Below are 18392 nucleotides of genomic sequence, written 5' to 3' on the forward strand. Positions count from 1 at the left end.
TGATCTGGAGAAGTTGAACAGCTTCACCTGGTGGCCCTGGTCACATGGCTAACCAAATCAGGGCCAGTTCAGGTCTTTTACACTTCAGCCACTGGACTAGACATTCTAAAGCCTGGAGGCACAGCAGGATCTTCTGGAAGGCCTGTTAGAGACAGATTCCTGGAGCTGGTCCCACAGGGAGGGCTGGGGAGCCAGAACCTGGGCCTGAGTGTCCCCAGGGATTCTAGTTCCAGGACTGGCATCTGTGACCACTGCTCCAGACCACACTTCTCACTAGAAATGGTGTGTTGAACTGAACGGTGATTCCAGGCATCTGATTTCTTTTTCCCATAACACTTGGATAAGACCACATGAAGGAAAACTGAATTACTGATTACTGTTGGACAGCTTATTCTAGGATATCCAGATACCTGAGATTATTCTACCTCACACCATTTTAGGTCTAAACAACTTTGGAGGGACGAATCTCCCCTGCGGGGGGCCTCTGAAGGCTACTGTGGGTGACTGAAGAGGTCACAAGTAACATCAGGACCAGGCCCCATGCGGGGTTTTCTGGACTGGTGACAGGCAATGACACCATTCTAGAAAAAACCTTTCAGGTTAGACCAAAAGGGGACTGGCCTCTGTGGAACACAGTGGGCCCAGGAGTACCACAAACACCAGTCTGGCTCAAGGAAACGTTTTCAAAGTGGGATCCTCGAAGAACCTGCATGAGAACACCACAGACTCACTGAAGGCAGGCTCCGGGGCTCTGGCCTGGGGGCTGGGTCAGCAGGGCTGTGGTGAGGACTGGGAGTCTGCAGTCACAGCGAGCTCCCCCAAAAGTTGGACGCTCATTACATCTGAGAAAACTAGCCTAGGAATGGCACAGGATGTTGGGCAAACTGCTACTTGCCTCACAGAGCTGATTCCTAGAACCCTACTATTGACTCAGCAAAGACATTTCCTTCCTTGAATTCCTTTGGCACCGAGGCGGTTCACAGAGGAGGCAGGCTGGGAAGAGGAAGGTGACTTACTTTTTACATCCCACAAGATATCCTTCTCAGGAGGGGCGGCGAAAAGGATGTAGAGCCGGATGGTGTCAATGCCGTACTGCTCCACAACGGCCTCGGGGTCCACGCCATTGTGCTTGGATTTGCTCATCTTCTCCCAAGTCACCTCTAACTTCTCCCTCGTGTTTGCATGAACAGGAACAGAACCTAGACACCAGAAAATTGCAACAGCAGGGGATGTGTGATGCCGAATTGGTTCTGTGACAGTATATTCAATAAGAAAATACTGGGTGAGCAATTATAAGTGTCAATTTAAAGGATTCCATTAATTCATTTAACATGACTCGTTCTCTCCCTCTAGACATCATAAAAATGTTTTTGTTTTCAAATGAGTGAGGCCCACCTCCCATAACAAACTTTCCTTTTTCTCAATGACAAAACAACACAAAGTAATTTCCCTTTTTTTTTTTTTTTTTTTGCGGTACGCGGGCCTCTCACTGCTGTGGCCTCTCCGGCTGCGGAGCACAGGCTCCGGACGCCCAGGCTCAGCGGCCAAGGCTCATGGGCCCAGCCGCTCCACGGCATGTGGGATCCTCCTGGATCGGGGCATGAACCCGCGTCCCCCGCATCGGCAGGCGGACCCTCAACCACTGCGCCACCAGGGAAGCCCAATTTCCCTTTTTTAAAACAAGTAAATTACTTATATGCAAAAAGGAAAGTGAAAAAGGATAAGGAAGACTCGCATATTGCACTTCTCTTTATGGATTCAGGGTCTCCTTTGGAAACTGGCAGATGACCAGTCAGGGTCTCCGAGCAGCAAAGCACCTGAGAGGTCACTTCACCTGGGGGCTAGGTCCCCCGTCCGTGTTGAAGTCACCAGAACATGATCTCGCAGCATCGAAGCCCATGCGTGGAGTTAGCTTGCTGGGCTCACAGTAAACGCGGTGTCCCGTTGTGCAGCCCTGTTCTTTGTCTCCTTTCCACCCACACACCATCGGTCCAGACGGTGCTGATGGAGGAGGCCTTCCATGGCCATGTTTGGAGGAGGTGACCTTGCTGCCAAGCTCCAGTGGCTGGGACCAGGAGGGACATCTGAGAAGGCTAAGCTTCCTTCTCAGGAATTGGAACTAAGAGACAGAAACTCTGTCTCGATGCTGTTGGGCACTGGAACCAGAAGGTCCTAAGGAGCTGGGCCAAGACGTGGCTCTGCGGCTGCCAAAGGTCACTCTGTAAACTGAAATTAGGGAGAGCAGAATCCAAGCCTGGCGGAGGAAGGGGAACACGGCAGAAGAACAGAGAGGGGCAGGGAGAGGAACTGGAGGCTCAAGAAAGACAGAGGAGAGAGGAGTGGCCCGGCGGCTTCCTAAATGTTGTACTTCCTGCGGCTGGGTTTGGGCGATGTCCCTACATCCCTGTGCGAAACCTGCCTTTGCGTGGATTTCTGTTCCTTCCAGCTAAATACTCCCTCTAACAGCAACCAAACTTACTCCCCAAGGGACCAGCGTATATACCTACAAGCCAACTCCATATTTCATGAGAGGCACACCCACTAAGTAGACAGATGCCTGCCCTTGCTGATCCACGTCCATATTCTCCCCCTGGGGGCAAGTCTGCGTGGGAAGGGAAAAGATGTTCACAACAATGCTTGACCCCGTGACATCAGAGCAAAGGGAGACTGAAGTCCTGGAAGATGTTTTATCCAAGCTGTGGTGAGGATCAGGGAAGCACTGCCCCCTCTACCCCACACCCCAGTCCAGGCTGCAGCAAGCCTTTATAACACTGTTGTGAAAATTAGGAAAAAGGCATCTTTCTGGGAAGAGAAGTTGAGAAGTTAGAAAAAGGTGCCCTCTCTTGGCAGATGTGGCCCTGAAGTGTATAGTTGGGTGAGTAGCTGGATCTCGGGCCCTGCTCACCCCCTCAGCCGGTTGCTTTTGTACATTGCACAGACTGCACAGTCATACGTAGCAGCCCTGCCCATGACACAGACAGCCCTTCACCAACAGCTAAAAGTTATGTGTCCCCTGGATTTAGCTCCTTTCCCTCTGGCAAGTGTTGGAGAAACACTGCCAATTTCTGCTTCTCCAGCTCTTTTTCTCCCAAGGACCATGGTGACCCTTCCAAACCCTGAGGAATTACTGCTTTAACTAGGTAATCCCATTGCCTGCTTCCACCTAAACCTTCTCTCTAGTGTTCGGCTTGGGAGCCTGCCTACCATTTAAGGGGTTGTGGGGTTTACCTAATTTCATCCATTAAGCATGAGTTATTCTAATTTTAACTGCCAGAGTTTCTCACAGCCACCTCCCAATTTTCTGACACGTCATTTATTTGTATGCTGGGTGCACGTGATACACCCTCATCATGCCACCTAGAGATCTTTGAGGATGAGTGAAAACACAGGGTGGTAGGAAAAGGCTCGGGAAAGCTGGGAGAAGGGGAAGTCCAGGGGGTCAGGGGGAGGAATTCCACCAGGGGGGCCCAAGTAGACTGGTGGCCCCTGATGTTCTGAAATGCCCCTCTAGACCACGTGGGGAGATGTGCCGAGAATGCCCTGGTCTTACAAGAATGTCTCTTGGGTCCGGGGGCTCTGTCCCTGAGATGGGCTGTCAAACACAGGCTAGGACAGGAGGTGATGCCAGAGTTGACTCCATGTTATATACAAAAGAAAACACTTCCAGAAACTGAACTGACACTTGAGCTGGATGGGATGGGGCTGAGGGCAGCCAGCCTCAGCCTCAGAGGGCGCCAGCCCAGAGTCAGCTGAGGCTTTGAGACCATGAGGCTAAAGGGTCACTCGCCTAGATTCCTACCCAGCCAGGGCCTGGCAGCGTTCGCCTGCTTGGTTTTCTCTGAGCACCTGGATGGGACTAGATGGGCCATTCTTACCTGTGAGATCTACTTCTTCTCGCTGTAGATACTGTCCAGATGGTAGGCGGAACGTCTGCCCCTTCACAAGGCCTTGGGCCAGCAGTTTATGAAAAGGCTCTCTGAGGAAAGATAACAAAAAAAGAAAACTGGTGGGGCAGGGATTCAAAGCATCCAGAAAACAGCAGTACAAACCTTACCAGCTGATGAGCAGAGATAACTGCCCTGCATGAAAACTGGCTGACCAATGCCACTTGTAAATCCAACTTGAACAAATGGCTCCTTACAAATAAGTGATAAGGAAATTAAGTCAAATCAGAAGAAGTTAACTACTTTCCAATGTGGCAAAGTGGAAAGAACATCAGGCCTCACATCTGGAAGGCCTGGATCTGAATCTCTGTTCTGCTTCTCAAAGACTTTTATGAGCCCAGACAAGTCACTTACTCTGAGCATCAGTCTGCTCCTCTGTAAAATGGGGATTTAAAAAACCTGCCTCAAAGGGTTGTTGGGAGAATTAAATGAAATGACTGCATGAAGATACTTGTAAATTTTAAAGGTCTGTACAAATGTCAGTTATGCTGAGCCCGGAGTAATGAAGGGCTCAGGAGGATGTAGACAGGTTTACGTTGGGGTTTTGCTCGTTAAGATTACTCTTTCCTTAACTTTTATACAGTGCCTGCTTACATTCTTTTTAAAATTTTAAAATTGTACAAATTATATATGAATATGCCCTTTCTCTTCAAATTCAAACACCCCTGCCCCGGCCTTCCCAGGCCTATTCCCCTCTGATGAGGCAGTTACTATCAGTCCATACAGATCTATTTCCTTTTTTTTTTTTTGGCTGTTCCAAGAGGCTTTCAGGATCTTATTTCCGCAACCAGGAATTGAACCCGGGGCCCCAGCAGTGAAAGCACAGAGACCTAACCAGTGGACGGCCACGGAATTCCCCAGATCTATTTCATTTTTAAACATCTATCGAGCATTTTACATATGGGTGGCTTACAATTTACTTATAGTGCCTATTTTTTTTTAATAGTGCCTATTTTTTTAAAAATCTGTTTTAGGGCTTCCCTGGTGGCGCAGTGGTTGAGAGTCCGCCTGCCGATGCAGGGGACACGGGTTCGTGCCCCGGTCCGGGAAGATCCCACATGCCACGGAGCAGCTGGGCCCGTGAGCCATGGCCGCTGAGCCTGTGCTCCGCAATGGGAGGGGCCGCAGCAGTGAGAGGCCCGCGTACCGCAAAAAAAAAAAAAGCTGTTTTAGTCACACCCTTACTGGCTGAATAATGAACTATAGATGTTTTCTCTTAAAAGGACAAGAAGGGGTTGACCCTCCTACTGAAATTACTTTGTCTCAGATTTGAAATTGTTACTCAGTTTTGAAGCATGTGAGCAAGAGCTATTCCAAACTCAAAGTATTTGTGGAAACCTCTGCTAAGAGCATGTGCCGTATTTCACGCTTACAAAGCAGAAGGTAGGAACGTCTGAATGAGGGGACAGATTGATGTTTTCCACCAATATCACCCCCAGCATGACGAGCCTATCGATGTACAAACCCTCGGGTGCTTCAAGCTCACTTACATGGAATGGCTTTTATTTAGAGGCTCAAAAACCCAATAACCTCAAAGAGGCCAAGCCGACCACAAACCCAGCTCTAGTGATGGAGGTAGAGGGCGCTGTCTTTGTTAATTTAACAGGATCTCATTTCACACTCGAGGCTCATGTAGATGAACCCTGATACAGGGTAAGGCCTCTGGACAGGCCTCTGATTTGTACACTGTGCAGCCCCTGTCACAGCAGCTGTGTGGACAGAGGCAGTTTAAAGGAAACTTTCTAGTGGATTCAGAGGGACAGAGTGGAACAAAGAGGCTTACTGGGAAAAAGATGAAGGTCAGCTAGAAAAAAAGGACTCCTGCCCTTCGTATTTTAAAATCTTGTTATGAGCGTGTGTATGTATGCATGTGTGCATGTGTGACTTTGGTGGTATGTGTGTGTGGGGGGGGTATTTTCCAACGTGGAAAAGACCCATATATTTGACATCAAATGGAAATGTAACACGTATTTTTGAAACCTCAAATTATTCAGTGTCACAGGGCCCATCCAGCATGGTACTGTGTTAATTTGGAAGAAATTTCACATGTGCATATGCATAAAAATAGTCATCCCATTGTTCCGGCTCTAAGATCTATCTTAATAATAAGCTCTTTTGAGTCATAAAACTGCCTTCCTTCCACCTCCAAGAAATTCCACCAGCAATGTCACCATTGGCAGAATGACATCCTTTTGTGCCACATCCCAGCAAGATTCCCAGAAAATGTGAGTGATGGAAAGATATGAAAAATGATTTAAAAATACAATGCACTTGGATCTCATGATGCATTTTAATACAGAAGCACCTTGAAGGGGGAGCAATGGTGTCTGGGGTCCCTGTTTCTCAGGAACACTGGCACAGACTCCACGGGAACCTTGTGTCCTCGGGCCACATGAGCCGCATCCAGGGTAGGTTGGGGTTTTGATGCCCGAGGACCCAGATCTGCATTTTCCTCAGGAAGCTCAGGGAATTGTACCCACAGACCAAGCATGCAGTTCTCTACCATCAGCCCCATCTACCTTCCTGGCCTCTCCTCTCACATCTAAATGCCCCTGCTCCTCATAGAGGTCACAAACACACTTGACCATTCCCAGAATGTGCCGTGCTTCCTAGGATTCAGCAGGAATGCCCACCTCAGCCTGGGTTCCTGGGGAAACCTGGACCCAACCTTTACCACTGAGCTCAGGCATCCCCTTCTCCGGTGGCTGTCCCTGTACCCTGCACACAGTCCCCTTCACGCAGCTCCGAACCCTCCTTTGTGCCCTGCCACGTCCAGCACACCCTGCCGTGAAGAGCATGACCAGGTTGCCCTGTGATTACAACATAAATACCCGTCCGCCCCCTGCGCTACCCCCACCGTGGCAAGGAGCATTCTCTTGTCCTTCCCTCTATCCCCAGCACTTAGCACTGTACTCAACTGACAACATTCTCTTTAAACATGTTCAAAACATGGATGGATGGATGAACAAATGCGAATGAACAGACAGATGGCGGGATGGAAGGAGGAAGACACGGGATGTTTGGGGCTGCCAGCTCCTGAAGCCATCTTTGCCTTCTATCCAATCTGAGGTGGAACCTGGATTTTAACCTCATTACAGAAACAATACAACACAGTTTTAAAACAGAAGGAGAAAATTGTATGGCTACGTTTCATTGGGCAGATGAAAAGACTGATTACAAAGCAAACTGCACAAGTGTTCTACACAGAAGGGATGCCTCCCCAACCCGCAGTGGCCATCAGTGGCTCGACGGGACTGATTTCTCACACGTCCAGGATGCACGTTTTTGAGCACTAGCTTATCTTTCAAGAATCTTCCTCAAATAATTTTACATGCTGCTGCCTAACACAAAAGAGACAGACTGCAACCTTGTCCCTGCTGTGCTCGGTGGCAGGAGGATGAATTTGCTGTTACCGTCTTAGGCTCTCGTGTCCCTGTACCAGTTTTTGGGGCTTTTCCTCTCTTTTCTCACTTTGAGTACATGGCTTTGGTCACTCTCAAGAGAAAGAAAAAAGATGTCTTTGGGATGGAAGGAGGGAGGGAATAATCTGGATCCCAAAGATAAAAGACCAGTAGGATGATCAAAATCAGTAGCATTAAGCCTCCAGAAGGGGCGGGGTCAGAAACAAGGAGCTTGTTCTCCAGTCTTGCAGGTTATCAAGTGGCACAATGCTACCCCCTTCTGGGAATGGACAGAATTGCAACCTGCTGGAATCTTGACCCTAACTCCAGCCTTTCCGCCTAAGGCTGCACTCCTCAGACCTCATCTTTTACAACTCTCTCTTCTTTTGTTTTTTGTTTTTTTGTTTTTGTTTTTGTTTTTGTTTGCGGTATGTGGGCCTCTCACTGTTGCGACCTTTCCCGTTGCGGAGCACAGGCTCCGGACGCACAGGCTCAACGGCCATGGCTCACGGGCCCAGCTGCTCTGCAGCATGTGGGATCTTCCCGGACCGGGGCACGAACCCGTGTCCCCTGCATCGGCAGGCGGACTCTCAACCACTGCGCCACCAGGGAAGCCCACAACTCTCTCTTTTTTAAAAGTAAACTTTTACTTTTTAAAAGTAAACTTTTAAATGAGGTAAAGCACACATACTGAAAAGCATATAATTCCTACGGGTAAAACTTGAGGAATTTTCACAACATAAACACACCTGTGTAACCAGTACCCAGGTCAAAGATCAGAATGTGACCTACTTTCTGAAGGCCCCCTCCTCCCACTTCTAGGCAACACCTCCCCACCATGGGCACCACCAGCCTGGCTGCTAACACCATAGATCAGTTCTGCCTGTTTCAAAACCACTTCTAAGCCTTTCAGAATGAGGGATCTCAGGGGAGCGTCCACACTGGAGGCCTTCTCCAGAATGGCAGACGTACCCTTCTCACACAGCAGCACACCCAAAACAAGGCCTGCCAGTTAAACGAATAAATCTTAATTTCCAAAAGTTAGCAACAACACAACTTGATAGCTGAGGCTCATCTGGGCTACCTTCTTCTTCCAGGGCTGAAGCACTGCAGGGCTGGCTGGAAGTGTCATCTAGTGCAGGGATGGCAAGACTGCCCCAGTGCCCCTCCCGCCCCATCACTGATCCATGGCAGCACTTCCTGGTGGACTCAGGCCGAGGCTCAGAATTCTTGGTATCACGTCCTCAGAAAGCAGAGTTACGCCGTGAAATCTATCATTTATTTATTCGGCAGGTATTTATTGAGTGCTGACTATGATTCCGTCACTGAGCCAGGCATTAGGGATGTCATGGTGGGCAAATCAATTACTGCCCTCAGGGAGCCAGCCTGTCTGCTATCACTGAACCAAACCAATGCCTGACCACCTCAGAGCTGGGAAGGAGGAACAGAGAGTCCAGTCAGATCTGAAGATCAACTCCCGCCACATCAAGTCCAAACTGCCGGCTTGGCCATCGGACTTCTATCCCTCCCTTTTCGCTTCCTTTGCTCTTTCTACATGTTGCCCATATGCGTTTCCATGTCCTCACTCACACACTGTTCCCTGAAGTGCTATCAAAACTGCCCATTTGTCAAAACTCTACTCCCTCTTCCAGGCTTGACTCAAATGCCACCTCCACTGTGAAGGCATCTCAGGCCCTCCTGGTCAGAATTAGTTGCTCTTTCCTCGGTGTGTCCAGTGTTGTGCCTGTGACGGCATTGGGCAGATACTACATGTCACTGTGTATTCAGGTGAGTTGCATTGCTGCCTGTCTTCCTCCTGAGAGGGAGGAGGAGGAAGAGGAGGAGCCGTGAAGACCCCTCCCAGCACCCAGTTCATAGTAGATGCTCAATTAATGAAACTGGTTCGAAATGAATGAATAAATAAATCTGCCAGCAGCAGAGGGGGGGACAATGTGGAGGGGACAAGAGATGAAGGAAGAGAGGGGATGAAGAGTGAGCACTCGACGCTATGGCTTCCAGGTGGGGCCAGAACCTTTTTGCAGACAGAGGCACACTCAAAGATCTCAAACTCTTTCTATTTCAAGCCCTTGGGAAGATCAGCAGGGAATGAGAGTGAGAGAGAGAGAGAAATTCCACAGTGGCGAGGGGCGCTTCCCAGGTCCTGGAATCCTGCTCACCCCCCAGTGATTCTCCCTCCACTCTTCCAGGGCCAAAGGGCTCTGGGAAGCTGGTTCTTATTCCATCCATCCTCAGGTGTAGTTTAGCCCAGAAAGAGGAGTCACATTTGTATTTGAGCGACAACTGGGTACAGAGCCCTCTGAAATTAATCAAAGAGCTTACAGTAAAATGGGCGGCCCAAGACATGCTCATAAATCGCCACCACCACAAGGAGGAGGCATGAAGTGTGATATAGAGAAGCACGGTACAGGGGAATGGGGGACAAGGGGACATCAAGGGCCCTGCTAGACTTGGAGTCTAGTCCTGCTGGAGCAGAGATGACACCACATTGCCAGGTTCATTACTCAGATTCATAACAATGTAACTAATGTATTTTCCATTTGTTCATTCATTCATTCATTCAACAAATGGTACCTGGGAACAAACCTGTATAAGCAAACAAGTTATTCACGCATCATAATGACTGTATAGCAGGGAGCTTTAGAAGAAAGTGAAGAGTGAATGTTTTTAAAGTCTGGGAACAACTTGTCCACTGGGTTAAGATGATGGCCACGCCTGGGCACCCAAGCTTCTACTTTCCTCCATTTGAAGGTAAAAGGAGGCGTTTCCAGCAAGGTCAGGAGTGCAAACGGCACTTTCTCTTGTAGGTGGCACCCTCTGCCACTTTGGGTGGGTCATGCTGCTGGTGCCCGCAAGGGACCAACATGACCAGGCCATGTACCTGGGTCCCAGACCCCTCCGAAGGAGCCCGGGGACACCTGTCCAGCCAAGCTATGTCCCAGGGACCCGCTCACCATCTCCCTGGTCACTGCTCCCACCCACTCTAGCTCCTGGGCCTTTCTCAACAGCCCTCCTCCAAGCTTCCCTCTGAAGGGAAAACTGGACAACAAATACACAAACTGGGGAACAGGGCGGTGGACAGTATTAATGCACTTTCATCTTGTTTGAATTTTTTTAAACATGCATTTGTCCTTCTACGATATTTATTTACTTATTTATTTAGCTAGTTAGCTAGTTATTTTTCAAGAGAAGGAAGGATTTATCATTACTGGCAGCAAGTAAGGAAAACACCGGGGATCTTTCCCAAAGCAGCGTCTCCCTGAACAGCAAAATTGGGAAGTTTTTTTTTTTCGGACGCATAGGCTCAACAGCCATGGCTCACGGGCACAGCTGCTCCGGCGGCATGTGGGATCTTCCCGGACCGGGGCACGAACCCGTGTCCCCTGCATCGGCAGGCGGACTCTCAACCACTGCGCCACCAGGGAAGCCTGGGAAGTTTTAAGCTAAGGGTACATGCATATTCATGACTTCTGTGATTTTTAAAATAAATTAAATTAAAAACAAGAAAAAGAAAGTGAAAAGTCTGCAACTGTAAACCACCAACAAACCCCTTCTGACTCTGAAGCCATTAAAGGTAGAGGCGTTCTGCAGGGCATCTGCCTTGAGGAAGGCCTAGATGGTTTCACTTTCATGAATACAAATTTGTGCTCTTTGCTGAGCCAGCTTTCTTCTCACTCCTTCAATACCACCCCTAGAGATGGATTACCTTTTTTTGTACCACAGGACAGCTATATGCAATCAGAATGATGAAAAGGGACGGAATCTTCAGTTTCCTTGATAGTTTGGACTGCACTAATTCAGAAATTACAATGAATACCTGCTGGTCATTGAAAGGCACCTTTGTTCAAGGAAGGAAAGAAGGAAGCAAGGGAGGGTGGGTGTGAGGAAGGGAGGGAGGGAGGAAGGTCACTAATTCTTAGGATTAACAAGGAATTTCAGAACATAGACAGGCTATTTTAAGCACCCTTGTAAAACTCACTGCATAAAGGAATGCATTAACCAAGATGGGCTAAAAGAATCTCAGGATCCATCAGAGCCCTAACTAGTCACTGCAGATGACATTTCCCTACTTAAGAAGACCTGGAGAGCCTGCTACCCACTCTCCTGCCTGGTCAGGCGGCTACTATAGATCTGAAAAGAAGAAAACAGAAAGCCATGGATCTCTGAAAATAGTTTCTAACTGGGATTTTTCAGACTAAGTTCACCTTGCTCTTCATCCCTGCCCTGAGTCTAGGACCAACATGTTCACATAATTAGCCCGTTTCTAAGTATCAAGACATGGCTCATCTTAAAATATCACGGTTTCCATTTCCTAGCAGCTAGCTAGGGGCATGGAAGGAAGCCTTAGCTTTACGGCGAGACTCAAGTAAGGTTTTTCTTCTCTTCCTTTGCCTTTTCCCAATAGCTCCATTTCTGGTGTGATCAGAAAAAGTTCCCCGGACCATGGATGGGGGCCTGCTAAGCTCTCAATGGTCAGCAGGTGGCTGTTAGCACGGGAGCAGCAGCTTCCGACACCTCCCGCTCTTTGTTGTTTGCGAACTGCAGGGAGAAAGTCGATTCAGGGAATTTAGTGTCTGAGTTGTATGAAAGAGCAAGAACAAAAACTGACAATATTCCGTGTTACAGCTGTCTCTCACAAAGGGGGAGAAAAGGCTTCCTGACCCCAGTTCAGTGGAGATGAGCAGAGACATGTACCCCCACCAAGCGTGCCCCTCTGTGCCTTCCAGCATCCTGGTGAGGAGCAGCCAAGACCGGTGCCAACCTCATACTCACACTGGCAGGCCCAGTGCACTTCCCTGCTTCAGAATATAAACTGTAAACGACTTTGCTTTATTTTCTGTTATAAAGTTACATAATCATTGGATAACATCTGGAAAAAATCCATTAAAAAATAATAAAATCATCAATAAGCTCATCATCCAGAGAAAAATAGTGTTAGCACGCTGACATAATTTTTTCTAGTCTTTTCTCTTGCTTTGTGTATGTGTATTGGTATGTGTGTACATGTAAAGACAGAGATAATCAAACTATCTACAATTTTCTATCTTGCTTTTTTCACTTCTCATTACTAAGATGTATTTCTCCATGTTATTCAACATTCTTTGTACAAGAATCCTCCCTAAGATGGGGTATACTTTGCCCTTTCTCAGCATTTTGGGGCAGTTAGGTTCAGGGTATTTAGCTACTTGAAGTAATACTTACAGGAACACTTTGCTGTATAAGTTTGCATTTCTGATTATTTCTTTAGGATAGATTTCTAGAAGTGCAAATAGTGTCCAAAAGTGTGACTATTTTTAAAGCTCTCACTATATACTGCCAAAATGCTTTTCATGAAGCCTGTTCGCAATTGCCTTGTAGTATATGAGAGAGCTGTTCTCATTGGGATGCTATACGGAAAACAGTACCTCACTGCTGTTTATTTTGTATTCCTTTTGCTGCTAGAGAGATAAACATTTTATAGTATGTTTATTGGTCACTTGTATTTCTCCTTTTGCAAATTTCCTGTTGACATCAATTGCAGCTTAATCATTAACCTGGTGTTTCAGACACAAAATAAAGGCACTCACTGTCCCATGTGATGGCATACCCAACCCAGAGGCCAGTTTCTTATAAAAGGTAAAGAGACCTTCTGAAAGTTCAAACTGCAGACCTAAATGTACCAGTGATGAAAGAAAGGGCCAGGGCTCTTTTAGGAACTAGGAAGATTATTAAATCTACATAAACCTTTACTTTTATATTGATATTTGAAGACATTTAACCAGAATCATAGAGTGAAAAGAGGGCTCAGAGGTGACTGAATCCCTAACCTATGAGGCCACTGAGAACCAAAGGGGTTAGGTCTCTTGTCCACACCGCTAATTACAGGCCCATGTGATCTCGGGACAGAGGTTTTTTTGGACTCCCAGTCCAGAGCTACTACTTGAGACAGTGGCCACGTGGCTGAGAAATGAAAACAAAAGTGAACAGTTGTAGTCTCAAATCCCTTCTGAAATGACAACGCTAATCAAAAAGAATACAGAAATGGACATGAAATTCCAATTTATACACATTTCAGGAAAAATAGCTAATAAACAGAGAGAAATACACACATAAGGTTGACAGGTTTCAAAATTTCCTCTTAGGCCAGCTTGATAAAATTGTTTGGAGGCTTTAAAAAATGTTTAATCAGAGAGTTCTGAATTACTCATCACAGAAAGTAGATGATTTTCATTTCATCCGAGGCCAAGTGGTTTACCAAAACACCTCTGATAAACAGGTAACACTCAGAAATAGTTTTCAGAGGCTATTGTTGCCCTGATGTAATGTAACAGGAGTAATTCTGACAACTGTGCTGAGAAACAGAAATAAGATGACTTTCTGCACCTTCCTCAAAAAAGTCAGCCTTCTAAATACTTAAAATAAATCTCCCTCTTTTTGGGGGGTGGGAGGGCATGGAATAGAACATACCATCTTGTGAAGAATTAAAAAAATATACTGCCTAGGTCTATTTCCATTTATACCATACAGCTGTCCCTTAAAGTTGATGGTAAGGCACATACCAGGTGGCCCTTGAGGATTTGCAAATTAGAAATTTATCTGAACAGAAACAAGTCACATCCAAAACTGTATTTTAAATTATGTCGGAATGCTACAAACATTTTTCCTCCTTGACTATAGTTTTAAAACACTGTAAAGAAATCAGAAAAGTAGCCAGGGCCTGTCCTACACCTTAAATTAGTGAGCCGTTGAATAATTTATTTACTCATTCATTACTTCTACAAATAATTGTTCCAAAGCTGAGAAATGTGCCCTACTGTTAAGGAGCCAGAAGCCATTTATGGTCTTTGTTTCTAGACCTACATGAGAAGGAAATATTTCTCATGTTGTATTTGGCCTTTGAACTAAACCTCTCTCTATCCAACTCTCCTTATCCCAAGAAGAACATTTCCTTTGAACAACATAAACTTTTATCTGTTTATATCAAGGGGTTAACCTCAACTTATTTAAACAAATATTCACTGAGAATATATAATGTCCATGAGACTGTGATAGTAACAGAACACAGTTTCCATCCTCCAGGGTAATTTTTATCTAGTGAGGTAATGAAGTTTCCATAGAGAAAATGCAAGGCAGAATGGTAAATTCTATAATCCAAGTTACAAACATTTTAACGACAGTCAGCCCTCTTTATCTGTGGGTTCCACACTCGTGGATTCAACAAACCGTAGATCAAAAATATTCAAAGAACAGAAAAATTCCAGAAAGTTCCCAAAAGCAAACTTGAATTTGGTGCACCCAGGCAACTATTTACATAGCATTTACACCGTATTAGGTATTATAGGTTATCTAGAAATGACTTAAAACATTCAGGAGAATGAGTGTAAGTTATATGCAAATACTACACCGTTTGGTATGAAGGATTTGAGCATCCTCAGATTTTGGTATCTTCGGGGGTCCTGGGATTAATCCCCTATGGATACCAAGGGATGACTGTAATTTATTTCTCTGAAGATTAACACTGTTAATGTGTTTACTGTCCTTCTGATGCAGATGGGTTAATTTTTACACATGAAGGTCTCTGGGACTAATGAGAAGAAATTATTTTAAGCATTTAATTTATATCCTAAATTAGCTTTCTGTAGACTTTTAATCCATGTATGCATGCACAGAATGAGGGAGCAGGTCTGAGCATGGGGTGAAAAGGGACGGAGCTTTCAAGGTACTTCATTTTAATGAAACTGGATTTTAGTCTGCATTACAGAGGTTCTAAAAGTAATATATTTTTTAAGGATCAAAAATTTAAAAATACATATTCTTTGACCCAGCATTCTCCAGTGTCAGGACTTGAACCTACAGATATGATCCCAAATGCCTGCTAAGCATATAGATAAAGAGCATCATTGGACTTTTTTTTTTTTAATAGCAATTAGAAAATTAGGTGACTGCTTAAATAAATTATGGTATATGCATATGACAGAATACTATGCATAAATTGTAAATGCCGATGTAGAACGACCACTGAGATATATTATATCAAAAATGTAAAAGGCATATATATATATATATATATATATATGTAACATTTAAAAATGAGTATATCAATAGAAATATGGAGATATGCAAAATATTTTTCAGGAGGAAATCAAAAGAAATTCAACAGGTTGAGGAGATGGGTAGAGGGTGGGATGCAGAGAGGGAGATTTCAATGTTCACTTTCTGTGCTGTTACATTTTTAAATTTTAACCTTAGATGTATTACTTTTTCATTACTTAATTTTTAAATTGTTAACATGAAGTTATCTGGACAAGGAGATAACCAGATTTTTCCCCCCTTTTCTTCTCTGCAACTAAAAAATATTCTAAAGGTTGTTGTATTATAAAAACAAAACACAGCAAAAACTGAAAAAAAATCCCAGGAACTATGCTCCAGGCAGTATGGAAGACAAGAGAGCCTGAATCATTGTCCTGATGAAAAACAAGTGAAAAAGTCAGATAAGATATAAAACGTGTATAAAATGTTTTAACTGTGTTATTGAGCTGGCAAACTCTAAGAAATGAGGTTGAAATAAATGTATTTTTAGATAAATAATAATAGATGGACCTTCACTAAAAAACATGAGATATATTTCAATATAAGGGAGAGTATGTATTTCAGATAAAAGGGAAATGATTTCAGATGTTAAAGTCAGAGATGCAAGTAGGAAGAGAGAAAAGATATTAGTAAGTATGTTGATCCAATGCAACTACAGTTGAACTCCCAATAGATAATCTCTGTGGAATTTGACAAGCTAAATCTGAAATGTATATGGAAGAACAAAGGTCCAATTATAGTCAATAAACAAATAGACTAATGGACAAAATAAAGACCCTATAAATAGGCCCTTGCATATATATGAAAACTGGATTTATAATGGAGAGGGCACTGCAGATCAGTGGGGAAATGGATGGACTGTTCCATTAAAGGTACTGAGACACTAAAAGCAATAGCCATAAAGGAAAAGATTATTAAAATGTACTACATTAAATTAAGAGTTTCTATTCATCATTAGTGGCAGGGCACAAATAAAGACACAGATGTAGAGAACGGACTTGAGGACCACGGGGTGGGGGGCGGGGGGGAGCTGGGATGAAGTGAGAGAATAGCACTGTCATATATACACTACCAAATGTAAAACGCATGGCTAGTGGGAAACTGCTGCATAGCACAGGGAAATCAGCTCGATGCTCTGTGACTGCCTGGAGGGGTGGGATAGGGAGGGTGGGAGGGAGGCTCAAGAGGGAGGGCATACGGGGATATATGTATACATATAGCTGATTCACTTTGTTGTACAGAAGAAACTAACAACATTGTAAAGTAGTTACACTCCAATAAAGATATAAAAAGATACATGAAATCCATGTGTGACATGAAAAAAAAATAAAGAGCACAACAATCATTAAAGAAAAAAAAAGTTTCTGTTCATCAAAAGACACCATAAAAATAAGACAAGCCGAAAACCGGGAAAAAATATTGCAATACATATAGCTGATAAAGGATTAGCATCCAGAATATTTATAGAACTCCTACAACTGATAAAAGACAACCCAGAAGAAATAAGGGGAAAGGACACAAATAGGGATTTAACAGAAGAGGAAACACAGAAGTCCATAAACATAATAAAAATATGCTAAACTTCATTAAGTAAGCAGTGTCTTTAAATTCAAATTTAACTCACAAAGTGATCCATTATATAACCACAAGTTTGACAAAATTTTAAAAGTTAGATAATACAGTCAACCCTCTGTGATTATGATCCAAGGTTGGTTGAATCCAAGGATGTGGAACCCATGGATAAGGAGGGCAGACTATGAGAATTGTGCATCTACAGATTTTGGTATCTGTGGTGGGCCCTGGAACCCATCCCCCACAGATACACAGGGATGGCTGTACTATATGTTGTAATGATGAAGATCTTGAGTGATAGGACCCTCACCTCTGTTGGTGCCAGTGTAGGTTTATATAACCAACTTGGAAAACGGTCTGGCATTTCTTAGTGAAGCTGAACATGTGGTTACCCTAATCCTACTCCAGGTACACATCCTAGAGAACTGTTAACACGCGTATGTCAGGAAACGTACCGGGATGCTTACGGCAGTTTTGTTCTTAATTGCACAAAACAGCCCAAGGACCATTAATGGTGGTATAGACATAAACTGAGCTCTGTATTAGAAATTCCATTCCATGTAATGGAATACCAGATAGCAGTGAATCACGAATGAAACATAACTCCATGCAGGAACATGGATGAATCCCCAAAAATGCTGAGCAAGAGAAGCAAGAGAGAATACATGAAATATGATTCTACTTATACAAAGTTCAAACACAGAAAACTAAACAACACATACTGTTTAAAAATATATAAAGAAGTATGGGTTTCCCTGGTGGCGCAGTGGTTGAGAATCTGCCTGCTAATGCAGGGGACACGGGTTTGAGCCCTGGTCTGGGAAGATCCCACATGCCGCGGAGCAACTAGACCCGTGAGCCACAACTACTGAGCCTGCGCGTCTGGAGCCTGTGCTCTGCAACAAGAGAGGCCACGATAGTGAGAGGCCCACGCACCGCGATGAAGAGTGGCCCCTGCTCGCCGCAACTAGAGAAAGCCCTCGCACAGAAACGAAGACCCAACACAGCCAAAAATAAATAAATAAATAAATAATTAATTAAAAAAATATATATATAAAGAAGTAATACATTTAAGAAAAGCAAGAAAATGATAATTCAAGATTCAGGATAGGGATTGTATGGGGGAGGGGTGGGTGGTGTAGGAAGGAGGATGATCTGATTAGTGAGGGCCCCCTGGGTAATCTAAGGACCTGTAATACTCTATATCCTAATCTGAGGAGGGGGTGCATGGATGTTCATTTTATTTTTTAAATTGTATAATACATTAAATACATATTATATAATATATATATATTATATATACATATATATGATACATTTCATGGGAAAAAAGCACACACACACATCTTTCTGAACATGATGGGGAATATATTATAGTCCAACAAGA

The 18392-nt window shown here is 44.5% G+C and overlaps 1 protein-coding gene across 1 annotated transcript in view; it reads right to left on the reverse strand.

The window, feature by feature from the left end:
- Positions 1-18392, reverse strand: part of LARS2 (leucyl-tRNA synthetase 2, mitochondrial) — a 162136-nt gene that overhangs the window by 19172 nt on the left and 124572 nt on the right. The window contains exons 15-16 of the mRNA XM_082848549.1: positions 3876-3976; positions 1017-1199 (exon numbers count right to left, since the gene is read on the reverse strand). Coding sequence (XP_082704675.1) covers positions 1017-1199; positions 3876-3976 — 284 coding nt within the window. The remainder of the gene's footprint in view (positions 1-1016; positions 1200-3875; positions 3977-18392) is intronic.

Source organism: Leucopleurus acutus (assembly GCF_964270905.1).
Source record: "Leucopleurus acutus genome assembly, chromosome: 10".
In the NCBI taxonomy this organism is placed as follows: domain Eukaryota; kingdom Metazoa; phylum Chordata; class Mammalia; order Artiodactyla; family Delphinidae; genus Leucopleurus; species Leucopleurus acutus.